General features: G+C 50.6%; 1 protein-coding gene across 1 annotated transcript in view; it reads right to left on the bottom strand.

Moving 5' to 3' along the window:
* LOC116977430 (guanine nucleotide exchange factor VAV3-like) overlaps positions 1 to 21,197 on the bottom strand; it is a 132,522-nt gene that overhangs the window by 10,072 nt on the left and 101,253 nt on the right. The window contains exons 10-16 of the mRNA XM_033027858.1: positions 20,044 to 20,141; positions 16,704 to 16,726; positions 13,361 to 13,406; positions 11,119 to 11,252; positions 9,778 to 9,843; positions 7,253 to 7,287; positions 6,094 to 6,210 (exon numbers count right to left, since the gene is read on the bottom strand). Of these exons, the coding sequence (XP_032883749.1) occupies positions 6,094 to 6,210; positions 7,253 to 7,287; positions 9,778 to 9,843; positions 11,119 to 11,252; positions 13,361 to 13,406; positions 16,704 to 16,726; positions 20,044 to 20,141 (519 nt within the window). The remainder of the gene's footprint in view (positions 1 to 6,093; positions 6,211 to 7,252; positions 7,288 to 9,777; positions 9,844 to 11,118; positions 11,253 to 13,360; positions 13,407 to 16,703; positions 16,727 to 20,043; positions 20,142 to 21,197) is intronic.

Below are 21,197 nucleotides of genomic sequence, written 5' to 3'. Positions count from 1 at the left end.
TGGCTATATTTAAGTTAGATGTGGCCCTTGCGGCTAAGGGGATCAGAGGGTATGGAGAGAAGGCAGGTACGGGATACTGAGTTGGATGATCAGCCATGATCATATTGAATGGCGGTGCAGGCTCGAAGGGCCGAATGGCCTACTCCTGCACCTAATTTCTATGTTTCTATGTTTCATCGGCAGTAAGCGGTTCACTGAAGCTGGTGGCAGCATGAAAGCTGGCCAGAGGTTCCACGCACTCTACCAGTTCTACTCTACAACTAAGGGACCACTTACAAGTTGGTAAGATTTACACTTGGTTGTACAATATATAAATGATTAAGACATTGTCATCTAACCATGTAAAACTGGACAATACTAGCATTCCAAGCATGTTGGAATTGGGCCAGAATTGTGTTGAGGCAGGCTCAGTATTATGGCCAGGATTGTCTTTCGAGACAGGCTCAGAATTATGGCCAGAGTTGTTTTAAGACAGGTTAGAATTATCAGACAGGCTCAGTATTATGGCCAGGATTGTCTTGTAAGACAGGCTCGGAAATTGGGCCAGAGTTGTCGTTCAAGGCAGGCACGAAATGATGGCAGGCGTGGCCTGTTCATTATGACTGATTAACAACTGATTTCATAGGGTGTTCCCATTTACAGTGATCATCGGAGATATTTGGAGGAGGCATTGCTATGATGAGGCAATATAACAGTATGATGACAATAAAGCATTCAAAGAGGACTACTCAGACGTCAAAAACACTTGTTATGTATTGTCTGGATTATATTTTAACGCTGTATTTTGCTAAAATCAACTGTTTCAGTCTCAAACTATATTTGAGAAATTGGACTCCTCTATCCAGTTAAATTTAAGTTGTTATCAAATAGACTTGTTGGTCATTGGGATTTACCTTTAGCTATCAATTGGCCTATGACTCCGCCCTGGACAACAGATTGAAGTCAATAGAAACCTGTAAATGCCTTGTTGTTATAAAGCAGCCTTCTATTCATTAAGACTAATTGGCAATTTAATAGATGTGATTCAGTTGTACAAGCGGGAGAACTGACATCATGCTAAATGTAAACTCTAAAGTGTCATGTAGGTCATTGTTAACACACCTTTGCTATTACCAGCTGAAGCTACCAAAGTCACAATAATGGACAAACAGTATTCAGCATTGCTCCAGTAGTTTGGTCAGTAAATATTTCATTAATATTGCAAAATGATGCTAATGGTCCTAACGTGGGAAATTGCGAATGTCATCTCTAGTTTGGAGGTGGAGGAGATTTGCATGAGTTACCAATTCTTCAGTTATTGGTATCAACTATTTATAGACCCTTCGTGCATTTTATGGGTTAAAGAATGATTGAGCGAATATGCATATCTGCATGCTCAACTTCATGTTGATACACTATGATGGTGGCATATGATAGTCACGTGGGTGCAATCAAGTAAAAGAATCCTGTAATAGGTACATGATCTCATTTGCCACTGGAGTATCATCAAGTACAGATCAATGACAACACAGAATGGGTGTTGGACCCGCTTTAGGTTTCCCGCTGTGTGATTGGCCTATGCAGTTTTGATTCCCGATTTGTCGGGAATAATAATACCTTATATGGTTATTCTAAACGTAACTTTGCTGGTTCAGCCTGTGGCTCGGGAAATCAGTCGTTGCATGATAAAATCAATTTATGTTCTGCAGATTCTCAATAGACTGCCCTACGGCTTGGGTTGTCACACCCATCCTTGTATGTGTTCAGAGTGCTGGGATAGCAGCAAAAAAGCAGTACATTTCTTCTTCAGGAGATGGGAAGCGTTTGTTTAATGCTCATGTTACATTTAAAATGGTACAGATTACTGACGTCTTGGAGTTCATTTTAAATGGACTTTTGACAATAATTGAGTTATAGGGTCATTAACTGTGCCAACGTGCTTTCCATCAGATTTACTGCAGCAAACGAGATCCACTTTGTTGGGTTCACCCCGGATATCGAGTTTGTAACGGATATCTTTAACACAAGTTCTCCCAGGACAAGTACAATGCATTATGGGATGTTGACATTGTGTTAACACATTTTCACCGCTACATCCTTAGCTTTAGCCGGATCATTAGGTAGTTATCCTCCTGGCGCTGGTTTAGCGCAACAGGTCAGTTGCTACATAATTGCAACAGGACAGGATGATTACATCTGTAAATAATATGTATAGTATTTTATGTTTTTAATTTACTTAAGCAGAGCAGAAGGGGTGTCAGGTCTCAAAAGAGTTCAAGGCATATCCAGGGACCTTTGGTTATGTGAGGGCACACATATACAACAATACGTCAAGGTCACCAAGAGCCTTCGAGGCTCTAAACTAGCAATGTTTGTTAGTTACAAAAAACTTTATAAGAACGTATCTGTTCAGACCATTTCCAGGTGATAAAATGGAGTTTGATTTATACAGGAGTAGATACTGATTCCAGATCTCACTCCACCAGGGCTGCTACAACATTAGCAGCAAGGGTTATTTACGTTCCACTGGATCACATCCTAACGGCTGCAGCATGGTCAAATTTCCAAACATTTTATAATAACCCGTTGCCAGACCAGAGGTATTTGTCAACTCTGTTTTACGTTCTATTTATAGTTTCCATCCGGATGAGAGATGTGATTATTATTATTACTTCATTTAACAGCATCAGCATGTTTTTAAATCTATGTCATAACTGTATGCATTATGAATGTTTTCCCTCATTTGTCAATGAAGCAGTTGTGGTTGTGTAGACTCGTTTCTCACGGCATGAAATCACAGAGCTTTGAAATCTTCACGTAGTCACTCACGTGACTCTGAAGTAAAATAGTAAGATTAAACGAGAACTTACCAGTTTGAAGTTTGATCTTTATTTTATGAGGAGTTACGATGAGGGATTACGTGCCCTCCGCTCCCAACCCTCTCTCACAAAGGTCATCTGGTAGTTCTAGTCTTCTCTGGTCTTACTATGTTACTTCAATTGCTGTTATCTGTGATTTCACACCGCTGCTTTGAAGATTGACGCGCATGTGATCGACCGGGGTCTTCTTCACGTAATCCCTCATCGTAACTCCTCATAAAATAAAGATTAACCTTCAAACTGGTAAGTTCTCGTTTAATCTTACTATTTGATCTCATTTGATTGGGCACGCCGGGTTGATTGCATTCGTCGAAACAGAGCAGACCACGTGAAGGTTGCAATCTCCCACCCCTGAAATCCTGCTGATTTGTTTCCTCTTCATCCCCTTTCCAGGAGAGACATACAGGCACAGACACAGTACAGGCACAGATACAGTACAGGCACAGACACAGACACAGTACAGGCACAGACACAGACACAGTACAGACACAGTACAGACACAGTACAGACACAGTACAGACACAGTACAGGCACAGACACAGACACACTACAGACACAGTACAGGCACAGTACAGGCACAGTACAGGCACAGTACAGACACAGCACAGACACAGCACAGTACAGACACAGCACAGGCACAGTACAGGCACAGCACAGTACACAGCACAGTACACAGCACAGTACACAGCACAGTACAGGCACAGTACAGACACAGTACAGGCACAGCACAGACACAGGCACAGTACAGACACAGTACAGTACACAGTGCAGACACAGTGCAGACACAGTACAGACACAGACACAGTACAGGCACAGTACAGGCACAGTACAGACACAGTACAGACACAGTACACAGTACAGGCACAGTACAGACACAGTACAGGCACAGTACACAGTACAGACACAGTACACAGTACAGACACAGTACACAGTACAGACACAGCACAGACACAGTACACAGTACAGGCACAGTACAGACACAATACAGGCACAGTACACAGTACAGACACAGTACAGACACAGTACAGGCACATTACACAGTACAGACACAGTACACAGTACAGGCACAGTACAGACACAGTACACAGTACAGACACAGTACACAGTACAGACACAGTACAGACACAGTACAGGCACAGTACACAGTACAGACACAGTACAGACACAGTACACAGTACAGGCACAGTACAGGCACAGTACAGGCACAGTACAGGCACAGTACAGACACAGTACAGGCACAGTACACAGTACAGACACAGTACAGACACAGTACAGGCACAGTACACAGTACAGTACACAGTACAGTACACAGTACAGGCACAGTACAGGCACAGTACAGGCACAGTACAGACACAGTACAGACACAGTACACAGTACAGACACAGTACAGTACACAGTACAGACACAGTACAGACACAGTACAGACACAGTAAAGGCACAGTAAAGGCACAGACACAGTAAAGGCACAGTACAGACACAGTACAGACACAGCACAGACACAGTACAGACACAGTACAGACACAGACACTGTAAAGGCACAGACACAGTACAGGCACAGTACAGACACAGTACAGACACAGTACAGACACAGTACACAGTACAGACACAGTACAGTACACAGTACAGACACAGTACAGGCACAGTACAGACACAGTACAGTACACAGTACAGGCACAGTACAGGCACAGTACAGGCACAGTACAGGCACAGTACAGACACAGTACAGACACAGTACAGACACAGTACACAGTACAGACACAGTACAGTACACAGTACAGACACAGTACAGACACAGACACAGTAAAGGCACAGACACAGTAAAGGCACAGTACAGACACAGTACAGACACAGCACAGACACAGCACAGACACAGTACAGACACAGTACAGACACAGACACAGTAAAGGCACAGACACAGTAAAGGCACAGTACAGACACAGTAGACACAGTAGACACAGTACACACAGTACAGACACAGTACACACACAGTAGACACAGTACAGACACAGTACAGACAGACACAGTACAGACACAGTACAGACACAGTACAGACACAGTACAGACACAGTACAGACACAGTACAGACACAGTACAGGCACAGTACAGACACAGTACAGGCACAGTACACAGTACAGACACAGTACACAGTACAGACACAGCACAGACACAGTACAGGCACAGTACAGACACAATACAGGCACAGTACACAGTACAGACACAGTACAGACACAGTACAGGCACAGTACACAGTACAGACACAGTACACAGTACAGGCACAGTACAGACACAGTACACAGTACAGACACAGTACAGACACAGTACACAATACAGGCACAGTACAGACACAGTACAGGCACAGTACAGACACAGTACACAGTACAGGCACAGTACAGGCACAGTACAGACACAGTACAGGCACAGTACAGGCACAGTACAGACACAGTACAGGCACAGTACAGACACAGTACAGACACAGTACACAGTACAGGACACAGTACACAGTACAGTACACAGTACAGTACACAGTACAGGCACAGTACAGGCACAGTACAGACACAGTACAGACACAGTACACAGTACAGACACAGTACAGACACAGTACAGACACAGCACAGACACAGTACAGACACAGTACAGACACAGTAAAGGCACAGACACAGTAAAGGCACAGTACAGACACAGTAGACACAGTAGACACAGTACAGACACAGTACAGACACAGTACACACACAGTAGACACAGTACAGACAGACACAGTACAGACACAGTACAGACACAGTACAGACACAGTACAGACACAGTACAGACAGTACAGACAGTACAGACACAGTACAGACACAGTACAGACACAGTACAGACACAGTACAGACACAGTACAGACACAGTACAGACACAGTACAATACACAGCACAAGACACAGCACAGACACAACCCCTTTGATCCAACAAGCACAACTAGCCCTGTCACTAATCCCACAGAACTTCCACTTATTTTTCCAACATTCCCTTCAGCTGCCCCATATCTCACCACTTCTATACACTGAAGGCAAGAACACGTACCAACTGGTAAATGGTTCCTTCAATGTGGTGTCACAGGTAGATAGGGTGGTCAAGAAGGCCTTCATCAGTCAGAGGTTGGGAGGTCATGTTACAGTTGAATCCCATCAAACAAGCTCAGACTCAGTCAATATAAAAATAACGAGCAATCTATCGGTGCTCAGGCAGCGCTTACTCACTTGATGCTGATGGCAAATTCTTCCAACTCCTTTGGCCTCTGGCGAACAAGGAAAGTGCTGTTCCCACGGTCGATCAATTCTGCCTCTGCCTGCAGCCGGTCAATTGCTCCAGCAAACCTGGCCAGTTGAAAAATGCCAATCAATAATCAATCATCAATCAGTGAACTCAGCTTGGCTGCAGACACAATCCTCATCATTAGAAGGCCCCTCACCTTCATATCCCAAAGTGCTCAGAACTGCAAGAACATTGTTCTATAATGTGCCGAACCTGGAAACGACTGCCAGCATCTTCACAAGGGTGGGACAGTCCTCTCAGAGGGCAGACTACGTCCCCTGGCACAGAATGGGATTAGACCCAATCACAATCATTTTAATAGTTTACACTTTAGACTTGGAGCTTCTAGGTGGGAACTGAGTCTGTGCCGACCAGCAACCGCCCCGTACACTAGCACTGTCCTACATAATATACAGCAATTGCCCAGTACACTAGCACTATCCTACATAATATACAGCAATCTCCCAGTACACTAGCACTATCCTACATAATATACAGCAACCGCCCAGTACACTAGCACTATCCTACACAATATACAGCAATCTCCCAGTACACTAACACTGTCCTACACAATATACAAGTTTACCAAAGCCAATTAACCGACAAACCTGCACATCTTTGGAGTGTGAGAGGAAATCACCCGGAGAAACCCCACGCAGGTCACGGGAAGAACGTGCAAACTCCGTACAGACAGCACCCATGGTCAGGATGGAACCCAGGTCTCTGGCGCTGTGAGACAGCAGCACCACCCGCTGCACCACCGTGCCGCCCATAAAGATAGGGGGTGGGGACTCGCGTGTAATGTAACAGGTTTGCTGCATGTTTGTGCTGGATGTGTGAAAGATGCAGAGACAGGAGGTGGAGTGTGAACAGGGTACGGCCACGGCAGATGCCATACGCCCTGGTCATCCAGTGTGAGAGGAAACAGAAGTGTAGAGGCAGATTAAAGAGGTGATAGTCACACCCTGAGCCCATGAACCAGTTGTAAAATGCTGTGTACATTCCACCTCCCACCACCAGGCTGGTTGCTGCTCACAGCCACATGACCGAGCGAGTCAGTGATGGTGTCCCTGGACTGACAGGCGGGCGGGCGGGCGTACCTACCATGTAAATTCCGAGTAATCCACCCCCTTTGGAACCTGCAAACAAAACAAGGCCAACATATCACCGACCTGTGAATGTCATTGTTCTATCTGGGACATGACAATAAAACACTCGTGACTCTTGAATGCAAATACATCGAGAGTCCACCGATCTTTGTAACAACAGGGACGTGGGATTTATATCAGAGCTTAGAAGAGGAGAGACAGAGGTGACACAACAGTACTGTGGACCACGTCTGCACCACTGTACCACTGGGAATAGCCCAGACCTGGAGCTCTGAAGTCAACATGGTCGCACATGGTCACTGGTCAATAAAGTTGAAGCACATGGGAGACAAGGTGAGCAGAATCACTGGGTCGACAGTGGTTTAGGTGATAGTAGGCCAGATGTGATGCGTAGACATCTACTCTTTGTGGCATACATCAAGTTCAAGTTACGATGTTATGGAATGATTGGATGTGAATGTGGGATGTTTCAGTTTGAGTTGAGTTTATTGTCACGTGTACCAAGGTACAGTGAATAGCTTGTGTGATCATTCAGTGAGTGTGTGGTTGACACAGGACACAGGCTGTTGATAGAGACCAGGGGTGTCCAAGGCAACAGGAGTCACCTGGACATTTACTAGCCAACCCATCTATATTTCTATCCGTCAAGTTTATGACATGCCTGTAATGCCATGCCGACTGACCCTAATCACCACATTCCCCTCTAAATACAAGTCAATCACATTGTTAACAATCTTCTAAAATGGCCATGACAGATACAAGCAGTCGCATACGAAAACTATAAACCTGTTCTGGATTATGGTCGATGATTCTAGGTGTCAGGGGTTATGGGGAGAAGGCAGGAGAATGGGGTTAGGAGGGAGAGATAGATCAGTCATGATTGAATGGCGGAGTAGACTCGATGGGCCGAATGGCCTAATTCTGCCTCTATCACATGATTATCCCTATTTACCTTCTTGAACAAAAGAAGAACATTAGCTGCTCCAGACCTCAGGGCAGTACAAAGGACACCAAGATTTTCAACAATGTCCCTGCAATCTTCACAGCCTCCTCTCCCAACAACCTGGATAGATCTCCTTACACCCCGGGCACGTCCCCATCAGCACCACCTGCCAACAACAGCCACGGTGGCGCAGCGGGTAGAGCTGCTGCCTTACAGAGCTCACAGCACCCGAGACCCGGGTTCCATCCCAACTACGGGTGCTGTCTGTACGGAGTTTGCACGTTCTCCCCGTGACCTGCGTGGGTTTTCTCCAGGAGCTCTGGTTTCCTCCCACACTCCAAAGACGTACATATTTGTAGGTTAATTGGCTTGGTGTAAATGTAAATTGTCCCTAGTGTGTGTAGGATAGTGTTAGTGTGCGGGGATCGCTGGTCGGCATGGATCTCTAAACTGAACTATACTAAACCACCTCCTTCATGATCTCAAAGTGTCCCCCACTGACACTGACTAGCCACTGACCCCAGGAGAAGGTTAAGTATTGCCCCTACCCCTTCATCAACATATTGTGTGAGACATCTGTCCTAAACAAACTGAACAAAGGATGCCCTGTCCAAGCTACAGTGAATTTAATTAACTGCAGGGGAATTAAACCAATTACTGTTAATGTTGTGTAGTTCTGGTCAACAGACTGAATGAACAATGACAGCCCTGGACAGAGTGCAGAGCAGATTCACCTGCCTCGATGGGAAGCCTTCAGTTACAGACCATCATGAGGGGAGGTGGCTGATCTGGGCAACTTAACGAGCATGAGAGGCAGAGATAGGACAGATCGTAAACATTTATTTCCCGTGGCCGGATAATTAAAACAAGGGAGCAGAGGCTTGAGGTGAGAGCATGGAATGAGATCTGAGGGGTGAGTTGTATTATGCAGAGCAGCTGATACCTGGAGCAGTACACCTGAGGTGCATTTCGACAGGCAGGGCTTGGGAAGATACAGTCCTGTATTGCCAGTGCAGGATACAGTGGGAACAGGATTAGTGTCGATGGGAACCAAGGACAGGACTGTGTTGTTCCATTCTGCGCTGTACGGTTGAATGAGACTGAGAACAAGACATCAGCCTTGGCGGCTGAGGCAGAGGATTTAGCAGAAACCTATGGCGATAAACTCCAAGGCAACTACAGGGGTTCAGCTGATGCTGCCTCAAGGCTCCAGGAGTCCAGGACCCATGCTGACCTCTGCCGCTGTCATTGTGGAGTTTGCACGTTCTCCCTGTGACTGAGTGGGGTGGTTGCAGCTGCTGTAATGTGTCACCTCACTGCCAAGGCTGGAGTCAGATTCGGCGTACAGACTGGATGCTGGGTTGATGGGCCGAAGGGCCTGTTGTCCTGCCCAACTCCAGGTGAACAGAAACAGGACAAAAGTGAAGGTATTTGCTCAGTCACTGAGGGCTAGCAGAAAACTGCAGGATGAATGGTCCTACCCACACAGGGTCAGTGGTACACACAGGTCAGGGGTCAGAGGTACTCACAGGTCAGGGGTCAGAGGTACAGACAGGTCAGGGGTCAGAGGTACTCACACAGGGCAGGGGATGCACGCAGTCTCGGGGAAAGAAGCCCACCTCTCTCGTAGTTAGGTTTCGACCCTGCGACAGAAACAAAGAGTGTTGCCCCACCACCACTCGCTGCTGGATGGCCCGTCTGCTGGTGCTGACCACCTTTGACCAGCAGGATCCCAGGTGAAAGTGCCCGCAGATGCAGACTGGAGGCCAAGTAACGTCCCCACCCACCTGGGAACCCCTAGTCCCCCCCACCCCCACCCACAGTGCAGCGCTCCCTCACCCCCCCCCCCCCCCACCCCCGCCGTGTGCGGTTTCACTGTCGTGTGTGCGTGTTCGCGTGTGCGTGTACATGTGTGTGCGGGTAGTCTCCCCATACCTGCCACAAGGTGGAGTGTGTGTGCACGTGTGTACATGTGTGTGCGTGTGTACATGTGTGTGTGTGCGTGTACGTGTGTGCATGTGCGCAGGCAGTTTCCCCGTACCTGCCACCAAATGGAGTGTGTGTGTACAACACGTGTGTGTGTGTGTGTACATGTGTGTGCGTGTACATGAGTGTGCACGTGTGTGTGCATGTGTGTGCAGACAGTCTCTCTGTACCTGCCACCAGGTGGAGTGTGCGTGTACACGCGTGTGCGGGCAGTCTCCCCGTGCGTGCCACCAGGTGGAGTGTGCGTGTACACGCGTGTACACATGTGTGCAGGCAGTTTCCCCGTACCTGCCACCAGGTGGAGTGTGTGCACGTGTGTGCAGGCAGTCGCCGTACCTGCCACCAGGTGGAGCGTGTACATGTGTGTGCGTGTACATGCGTGTGCGGGCAGTCTCTCCGTACCTGCCACCAGGTGGAGTGTGTGCACGTGTGTGTGCATGTGTGTGTGTACGGGCAGTCCCCGTACCTGCCACCAGGTGGAGTGAGTGTGTACATGTGTTTGTGTATGTACATGTGTGTGTGTACATGTGTGTGGGGGCAGTCCCCGTACCTGCCACCAGGTGGAGTGTGTGTGTACATGTGTGTGTGTGTGTGTACGTGTGTGTGTGTGTACATGTGTGTGTGTGTGTACATGTGTGTGCGGGCAGTTCCCGTACCTGTCACCAGGTGGAGTGTGTGTGTACATGTGTGTGTACATGTGTGTGTGTGTACATGTGTGTGTGTGTACATGTGTGTGCGGGCAGTCCCCGTACCTGTCACCAGGTGGAGTGTGTGTGTACATGTGTGTGTACATGTGTGTGTGTGTACATGTGTGTGCGTGTACATGCGTGTGCGGGCAGTCTCTCCGTACCTGCCACCAGGTGGAGTGTGTGCACGTGTGTGTGTACATGTGTGTGTGTGTGTGTACATGTGTGTGCGGGCAGTCCCCGTACCTGCCACCAGGTGGAGTGGGCTTCGGCCCCATACACCTCGATGATGTCGCCCGGCTGCATGGGTAGAGCCGGTCCCGGGCCCGGAGGCTGCGGCGATCCTCGGTAACTCTGCGTCACCTGCATTCGCGGCGGTCCTGGTGGAGAGGTGTACGTCAGGGCAACACGTCCAACATCCCAACAACGCCCGTCCCAGCCACGTCTCATAACGTCATATGTGATGGGCGCTGAATTAGGCCATTCGGCCCATCAAGTCTACTCCACCATTCAATCATGGCTGATCTATCTCTCACTCCTAACCCCATTCGTCAGCCTTCTCCACATAACTCCTGACACCCGCACTAATCAATAATTTTGATTATTTCAAGAATGCTGTAAGTTTCAATGATATCCCCTCTGATCCATTTAAACTCCAGCGAGTACAGGCCCAGTGCCGACAAATGCCCATCATATGTTAAACCGCTCATTCCTGGGATCATTCATGTAAACCTCCTCTGGACCCTCTCTAGAGCCGACACATCCTTCCTTCCACAAACAAGGCCCAAAATTGATCGCAATACTCATCTGCAAACTTGGCCACAAAGTCTTCAATTCCCTCATCCAATCATTAATTCAACCTGAGCCTGGCCTGGAGAGGGTTCCTGTGATGTGGAAGACATCCAGCCTGGTTCCTGTACCATAGAGGACGTGTCCCAGCTCCTCCAATGACAACAGACCGGTGACACAGAGGCTGGTGCTCACTCACCTGTGACCACTGGTTGAACCCTACCTGGACCCCCTGCAGTTCACTTACCTTTTTTTCCAATAAAGCTTACACTTATTTTTACTTGTCTACTTGATATCGTGTAGTTACTAGCGAGTACAGCACCATCCTTGTACGGTATGTTTACATACTTAACCACTAACATTTATTCAATTCAAGTCAAACAAAGATGGGGGTTGAGGAAGCCATCATTCACCTGCTCCATCGCTCCTCTGCTCACCTGGATAAGCCAGGAAGCATCGTGAATGTCATGCTTTTTTTACTTGAATCACCAGCAGTTCAACATCGACAAGACTAAGAGGTTAGTGGTTAGGAGGAGAGAAACACACTTGTTCCCTGTCTCCATCAATGGTGTGGATGTGTAGTTTACCAGGGAGTACAGATACCTGGGAGTGTACCTGGACAGTAAACTGGACTGGTCCAGGAATGCTGAGGCCCTGTACAAGAAGGGACAGAACCGGCTGTACATTTTGAGAAGGCTCCACTCCTTCAACATCTGCAGTAAGATGCTGCAGATGTTCTACCAATCGGTGGTAGCCAGTGCCATCTTCATCACTGCCATGTGCTGGGGCATCAGGGCGAAGGCTGCGGATGCCAACAGGATCAACAAACTCATCAGGAAGGCTGGCTCTGTCCTGGAGGCGAGTTGGATTCATGGGAGGTTGGTCTTGGAGGGGAGGATGCTCCTCAAACTATGGAGCATCCTGGACAATACAGCTCACCCCCTCCATGACACACTGGTCAACCTGAGGAGCACCTTCAGCAACAGACTGGTTCCACCAAGATGCAGCACAGAACGCCACAGGAGATCCTTCTTCCCTGTGGCTATCAAACTGTTCAACTCTTCCCCCTTCTGTCGTGGGGCCGACTGAGACTGACCCCCACCCCCACCCCCTCACCCCACCCCCCTTCCACCCCCCTCCCCACCCCCACCACCCCCCTTCCACCCCCCCACCCCCCCCCCCTCCACCCCCCCCACCCCCTCCCTCCACCCCACCCCCCTTCCACCCCCTCCACCCCTCCACCCCCCTCTCCACCCCACCCACCCCGTCCCCCACCCCACCCCGTCACTTTAATTCCATGTTTTATCTATTTTTTGTTTTTAAGAATGTTGGCAGATCAATTTCTCTCCTCGGATAAATACATTTCTATGGTATCGTATTATATTAATGCCAACCATGTCATCTCTGGGTGCCCACTGTACCACCCACCAAATGGAGCTGTGTCAGGGCCTGGCAGACATTGACGCCAACAGAGACAAAAACCTGGCTGATCAACACCCGGCTTGAGATCTAACTATTCCTTTTGTTTATGTTTCATTCGCAAGAAGAAGCAGAAACGAAGAAGATATTAATATACAACATGATGGGTAGCGGCCCCAGCACCGAGCCCTGCGGAACTCCACTAGTCACTGGCAGCCAACTAGGCACCCCCCCTCACCCCCACCCTACGCTCACCCACTGACCCCCACCTCCCGCTCACCTGGATCCAATGAACAACTCTGCCTCTCGTGTCCGTTGAAGCCGTTCTGTGTGAAAAAGCAAACAAGTGAGCACATTTCATTAAGTTTACAACAGGCCACTCGGCCCCTCTGATCACTGCCAACATATCTGTCTGTCCCTCATCATGCTCTACCCTTCCCCCACCTCCTCTCCTTGTTCCACCCAGTCAAACCTACGTCTCCCCAGTCTAAAGGCAGCGGGAGGAGCAGGGTTGGGGGCAGAGGGCTTCCCATTTACACATGATATTAAGCAGACATTGATGTTCCAAGTTCCAGTCTCTTGCCCCTCCTCTATCTTCCCCGCGGCCCTCAATGGCAACTTCCACCATCGCTCCCAACCTGCCCCTCAATGGCAGCCCGCACCATCACAATACAGCCCCCACCATCGCTCCCAACCTGCCCAATCGAGGAGACTCCTGGCCTCGGCACTCCCAGAATTTCAAATGAAATTGTAAATGATTGTTGAGCCAGGATTTTAAAATACTTTGCTGAGAATGCAAGTGAATAAAAGCAGAATGTGCTGGAAACTCAGCAGGTTGGGCAGTATCTGTGGAAGCACAAGTAGTTAAAGTACCTAGCCTAAACGGCATGTCCCCCACAACTCTCACCAACTTCTACAGATGCACCACAGGAAGCATTTTATCAGGATGCATCACAGCTTGGTTTGGGAACAGCTCCGTCCAAGACCACAAGAAATCGCAGTGAATTGTGTACACAGCCCAGACCATCACACAAACCAACCTCCCTTCCATCGACTCCATCTACACCTCAAGCTGCCTCTGCAAGGCCAGCAGCATAATCAAGGACGTCACACCCTGGCCACTCCCTCGTCCCCCTCTCCCATCGGGCAAAAGGGAAAAGAAGTGTGAAAACTGATTTGGACTAAGGGATTGAAGGCTTTGTGGCCAAGTTTGCGGTTGATGTGAAAATATGTGGAGGGGCAGGTAGTGTAGAGAAAGCGGGGACTCTGCAGAAGTACATGGACTGGTTGGGAGAGTGGGCAGAGAAGTGGCAGATGGAATATAGTGTAGCAAAGTGTGGAGTCATGCATTTTGGTCGTAGGAATAAAGGCGTAGACTATTTTCTAAATGGGGAGAGAATGCAGAAATCGGAGTGCAAAGGGACTTGGGAGCTGGTGCAGGATTCTCAAATAGTTAATCTGCAGTCGAACCAGTAGTAAATAAAGCAAACTCAATGCTAGCATTAATTTCAAGAGGGCTTGTATACAAAAACAGGGATGTAATGCTGAGGCTCTATAAGGCTGCAGTTGGAATAATGTGAGCAGTTCTGGGCCCCGTATCTGAGGAAGGATGTGCTGGCTCTAGAGAGGATCCAGAGGAGGTTTACGAGAATGATCCCAGGAATGAGTGGGTTAACCTATGATGAGCGTTTGTCGGCACTGGGCCTGTACTCGCTGGAGTTTAGAAGAACGAGGGGGGACCTCATTGAAACGTACAGAATAGTGAAAGGCCTGGATAGAGTGGATGTGGAGAGGATGTTTCCACTAGTGGGAGAGTCTAGGATCAGAGGGCACAGCTTCAGGATTAAAGGACGTTCCTTTAGGAAGGAGATGAGGTGGAATTTCTTTAGTCAGAGGGTGGTGAATCTGTAGGATTTTTTACCACAGACGGCTGTGGAGGCCACAAGTCAATGGGTGTTTTTAATAGACAATAGACAATAGGTGCAGGTGGAGGCCATTTGGCCCTTCGAGCCAGCACCACCATTCAATGTGATCATGGCTGATCATCCACAATCAGTACCCTGTTCCTGCCTTCTCCCCATATCCCCTGACTCCGCTATTTTTAAGAGCCCTATCTCGCTCTCTCTTGAAAGTATCCAGAGAACCAGCCTCTAAGGCAGAGAATTCCACAGACTCACCACTCTCTGTGTGAAAAAGTGTTTCCTCATCTCCGTTCTAAATGGCTTACCCCTTATTCTTAAACTGTGGCCCTTGGTTCTGGACTCCCCCAACATTGGGAACATGTTTCCTGCCTCTAGTGTGTCCAAACCCTTAATAATCTTATATGTTTCAATAAGATATCCTCTCATCCTTCTAAACTCCAGAGTGTACAAGCCCAGCCGCTCCATTCTCTCAGCATATGACAGTCCTGCCATCCCGGGAATTAACCTGGTGAACCTACGCTGCACTCCCTCAATAGCAAAGATAGACAGATTCATGATTAATACGGTGTCAGGGGTTATGGGGAGAAGGCAGGAGAATGGGGTTAGGAGGGAGAGATAGATCAGTCATGATTGAATGGTGGAGCAGATGATGGGCCGATTGGCCTAATTCTACTCCTATGAACTTATGAACGCACACCTCCAGATTCAGGGACAGTTTCTTCCCGGCTGTTATCAGGCAACTGAACCGTCCTCTCACCAACTAGAGAGCGGTCCTGACCTCCCATCTACCTCATTGGAGACCCTCGGACTATCCTTGATCAGACTTTGCTGGCTTTACCTTGCACTAAACGTTATTCCCTTACGTATCTGTACACTGTGGACGGCTCGATTGTAATCATGTATTGTCTTTCCGCTGACTGGTTAGCATGCAACAAAAGCTTTTCACTGTACCTCGGTACACGTGACAATAAACTAAATGGAACTTTGTCATACATTAAACATGTATAATCATCCTCCTGTGGTCAGGTTCAATGTTCAAAACACTTTCCTCGACTGCTGCTAGTAAACTGGCTCCGTCTTTCCTCAGAATCCCAGCCTGGTGGTCACATTCCAGCCACTACACGGGTGGACACACACGGATACACATGTGGACACACACGGACACACGTGGACACACACGGACACACGTGGACACACACGGACACACGTGGACACATGTGGACACACATGTGGACACACAGACAGATGGGGACACACACGTGGACATACATGGACACACATGTGGACATACACGGACACATGTGGACAGACAGACGTGGACACACAGACAGACGTGGACACACACGTGGACACACACGTGGAGATACACGGACACATGTGGACACACATGTGGACACACACGGACAGACGTGGACACACACGTGGGCATACATGGACACACACGTGGACACACGTGGCCATACACGTGGATGCACACGTGGACGCACACATGGACACACACGTGGACGCACACGTGGACACACACATGGACACACATGTGGACACACACACGGACGCACATGGGGACATACACATGGACACACACGTGGGCACACGTGGACACACACATGCAGAAGAAACATACATCAAGGACTACAAACAACGGTACAGATACACACACGTGTCAAACACAATGACACTGACAGCAACAGCATCACTCACCGCCTGTCTGTCTCTCCTGGGATCTGAAACAAGATGAATTGCCAGATTATCGGGGTCATCAGCAGGTCCAGGATCAGCCAATGGCCACGTGCAACACGGACTTGGACCTTTGGTCACCCATCACCTGCATCAGCACAGGGCTCACCCCAGTACACAGCACTTAGCCAGACCAGCACACCAGCAGACCCCTTGGCCAGACCAGCAGGGGTAGGGAGGGGTGGGCTACAACAGCCCATTCTGGGCGTAGACTGAGACATGGTTATTATTGTAGATGATCAGAGTTCTGGGGCATAATGTGTAGGGCAGCACGTTGTTGCAGATAGTCTTAGGCTAGAAGAAGGGTCCCAACTCGAAACGCCACCCATTCCTTCTCTCTGGAGATGCTGCCTGTCCTGCTGTTACTCCAGCATCTTCAGCTAAATAATGTTTGTCGGCTTGTAAACAGCAGGGCAATGGCAAATGTAATGTAATCCTGATCTCTGATAATTGAGGGAATGCTAGGCCAAGGGGTCTGCTGGTCTGGCCAAGGATCCTGCTGGTCTGGTCAAGGGGTCTGCTGGTCTGGCCAAGGATCCCGCTGGTCTGGTCAAGGGGTCTGCTGGTCTGGCCAAGGGGTCTGCTGGTCTGGTCAAGGTGTCTGCTGGTCTGGCCAAGGATCCTGCTGGTCTGGTCAAGGGGTCTGCTGGTCTGGCCAAGGGGTCTGCTGGTCTGGTCAAGGGGCCTGCTGGTCTGGCCAAGGGGCCTGCTGTTCTGGTCAAGGACTCTGCTGGTCTGGCCAAGGGGCCTGCTGGTCTGGCCAAGGGGCCTGCTGGTCTGGCCAAGGGGCCTGCTGGTCTGGCCAAGGGGCCTGCTGGTCTGGCCAAGGGGCCTGCTGGTCTGGCCAAGGGGCCTGCTGTTCTGGTCAAGGACTCTGCTGGTCTGGCCAAGGGGCCTGCTGGTCTGGCCAAGGGGCCTGCTGGTCTGCTGGTCTGAAAAGAGCAGGTCAAACATCATGGTGAGTGGGTTTGGGGAGTGTCGAAGAACATTGAATGGCGGTGCTGGCTCTAAGGGCCGAATGGCCTACTCCTGCATCTATTGTCTATTGTCTAATATGTAGACAGGGTGGTGATGGCATATTGTCATTCACCAGGGCACAGAATAGAGATACAGGGCAGTCTTGGTACAACCTGGTTAAACCTTGTCTCAGTCACAGCTGTCCTGTCCTCTCACTCAAACGTGGACTGGACTGGGGCACATTATTCAGCAGGACCTGGCTGGGATGGTACGTTCCTCCTCCACACCCCTCCCCCCTCACCCCTCGCTCACCGCCCCTCCCCCTCACCGCCCCCCCCCTCCCTCACCGCCCCCCTCCCCCCCCTCACTGCCCCCCCCTCCCTCCCACCGCCCCCCTCCCCCCCCCCTCACTGCCCCCCCCTCCCTCCCCGCTCCCCCCTCCCCCCCCCTCACTGCCCCCCCCCCCTCAAACCCCGCCCCCCCTCACTCCCCCCCCCCTCCCCCGCCCCCTCCCTCACCCCCCCCCTCCTCCCCCCCCCCTCCACCCCCCCACCACGCCCCCTCCCTCCCCCCCTCCCCCCGTCCCCCTTCCCTCACCTCCCCCCCCCCCCCCCTCCCTTCCTACCCCGCCCTCCCCACCTGCCCCCCCCCCCCCCCCTCCCTCACCCCGTCCCCCCCCTCCCCACTCCTGCCCCCCCCTTCCCCCACCTTCCCCCCCCCGCTCCCCTCCCCTCACCCCCCCCCCCTCCACCCCCTCCCTCCACCCGTGCCCCCCCCCCTCACCCCCCCGCCCCCACCTTGCCCCCCGCTCCCCTCCCCGCCCCCCCCCACAACCCGCCCCCCTCCCCCCTCACCCCCCCCATCCCTAACCGCGTCCCCTCCCTAACCGCCCCCCCCCTCCCCACCCGCCCCCTCCCCCACCCCCCCCCTCCCACGCGCCCCCCCCTCACGCGCCCCCACCCCCCTCACCCCCCCCACCCTCACCGCCCCCCCCCCCCCCTCCCGCCCCCCCCCCCCTCACCGCCCCCCTCCCTCACCGCCCCTGTCACAGCTGTCCTGTCCTCTCACTATAAGGTGGGCTGGACTGGGCTGGGCTGGGCTGGGCTGGGCTGGGCTGGGCTGGGCTGGGCTGGGCTGGGCTGGGCTGGGCTGGACTGGGCTGGGCTGGACTGGGCTGGGCTGGGCTGGGCTGGACTGGACTGGGCTGGACTGGACTACATTATCCAGCAGGACGATGTCTGGATGGTACGTTTTGTAACAAGGACACTGTGGTCTGGGTTCATTGTGCTGGGCACAAAGGCCTGATGGGATGTGTTTGACATTACTGGTCCCATCAGGGTAAATAGTGGGGATCTTCCCCCAATGGCAGAAGTGCCTAAAGACATGATGGTCAGGGGTTTGTGAAGAATGAGATTAAAGGGGAATGTTTGTTACCCAGACATTGGTTAGAATCTGCATTGAAAGGGCGATGGAGGCCGATATTTACATCATAATGAAGCACGTGATCATCACAGGGCTCTGGAGAGAGCGGGGAGTGGAATTAGTTTGGGGCTCTGGATAGTGTGGGGCTAGGATCGCTGGACATCGCTGGGATCTGATAGCGCTGTGGGTTAGAGAGAGGCAGTGCCATTAGTTTGGTGCGGAGAGTGTGGGCTCTGTCACGTTTAACGAGTCCACGCCGACCATCGATCACCCGTACACTAGTTCGATGTTATCCCACTTTCACATCTATGCATTAGGTGCAATTTATAGAAGCCGACACACCTGTGACACACCTGTGACACACCTGTGACACCCCTGTGACACACCTGTGACACACCTGTGACACACCTGTGACACACCTGCAATTTATAGAAGCCTACAAACGTCTTTGCAATGTGGGAGGAAACCTAAGCAGCTGAAGAAACCCACACGGTCACAGGGAGAATGTACAAACTGCACACAGTCAGGTTCGAGCCCGGGTCTCAGGTGCCAAAAGGGGGTCGGCCATTTAGGACTAAGATGAGGAAAAACGTTTTCACCCAGAGAGTTGTGAATCGGTGGAATTCTCTGCCACAGAAGGCAGTGGAGGACAATTCACTGGATGTTTTCAAGAGATAGATTTAGGCTAAAGGAATCAAGGGATATGGGGAGAAGGCAGGAACGGGGTACTGATTGTGGATGATCAGCCATGATCACATTGAATGGCGGTGCTGGCTGGAAGGGCTGAATGGCCTACTCATGCACCTATTGTCTATGTTTCTACCGCTACGTCACTGTGACGCACCTGTGACACACCTGTGATGCACCTGTGATGCACCTGTGACGTGTCTCCAGAGTTGGTGTAGATGTTTCATTGGTTCCTTACCTGCTGCAATGTTGCCACAGACTGCAACTCTTGCCAAGCACTCTTTGTGGGCTCCGGTTCCACACCTTGAGCACAGGTATCCCTGGTAAAATATGCCCCTGGACAACAAGCAGGGTCAAAGTTAAAACCGCTCTGTGCACAGAGAGAGAGGGGCAGGAAATTAACCCGGGCCTGGAACACTTGGGGCAGAAACGAGGACAGGAATCAAAGCCGGGTCAGTGAGAGGATCTGGGAATGGGATGATGGAATCCCGACAGAGCAGTGGACATCCCAGGTCGTGCCGCTTTCCATTGGCCCTCACTAATCCTCAGCCTCTTCCCACTGACCGGACAATCCATGGACCACAATTAGCCTCTTAGAGTCATAGAGTGATACAGTGTGGAAACAGGCCCTTCGGCCCAACTTTCCCACACCGGCCAACATGTCCCATCTACCCCAGGCCTGCCTGCCCATATTTGGTCCATATCTGCCCCAAAACCTGTCCAATCCACTATTAACGATCCATATCAATAATCTATATTGACTGAGCTCTGGCAGGCATAGAACACTCAGCCTAGGTGTGTGGATATCCAATGAAGGGTCTTCACCTGAAACGTCACCTTTTTCCCAGAGATGCTGCCTGTCCTAAGTTTTTTGTGTCTATCATTCACAACTTCATGCCAACTCCATGCCTGGCCAGTTCTCCTGAGGGGCATCCCGTACATGACCCCGTTTCTCTTCCCGTAAGCCTGGGTCTGGCGGACATTTCTGCAGCCCTGCAATCACAAACCACCCTCCTTGTTCACAAACCTCTCCAGTCTGAAGTAGTCCCGATTCAAAACGTCACCTATCCATGTTCTCCACAGATGCTGCCTGGCCCGCTGAGTTACACCAGCACTCTGTGAAACGTCACCTATCCATGTTCTCCACAGATGCTGTCTGACCCGCTGAGTTACTCCAGCACTCTGTGAAACGTCACCTATCCATGTTCCCCACAGATGCTACAGTGGACATCGCACGCTGCCATCCGCAGCTGTCAGGTCATCTCTTTCAACCAACCCTCCTAAAGTCACCTTGTTATTGCCCTCACCGCAGCCTCTGCCCGCTCATCCCCAGGCTGCCATCCAGCAGCCCAGCCCTCGGCCTCCCCACCTCTGCCGGGCTACCACCACGCG

This window comes from Amblyraja radiata, chromosome 10 (genome assembly GCF_010909765.2).
Source record: "Amblyraja radiata isolate CabotCenter1 chromosome 10, sAmbRad1.1.pri, whole genome shotgun sequence".
Classification (NCBI taxonomy): Eukaryota; Metazoa; Chordata; class Chondrichthyes; order Rajiformes; family Rajidae; genus Amblyraja; species Amblyraja radiata.
The sequence above is the reverse complement of the archived record's forward strand: the minus strand, read 5'-3'. Positions and strand labels throughout refer to the sequence as shown.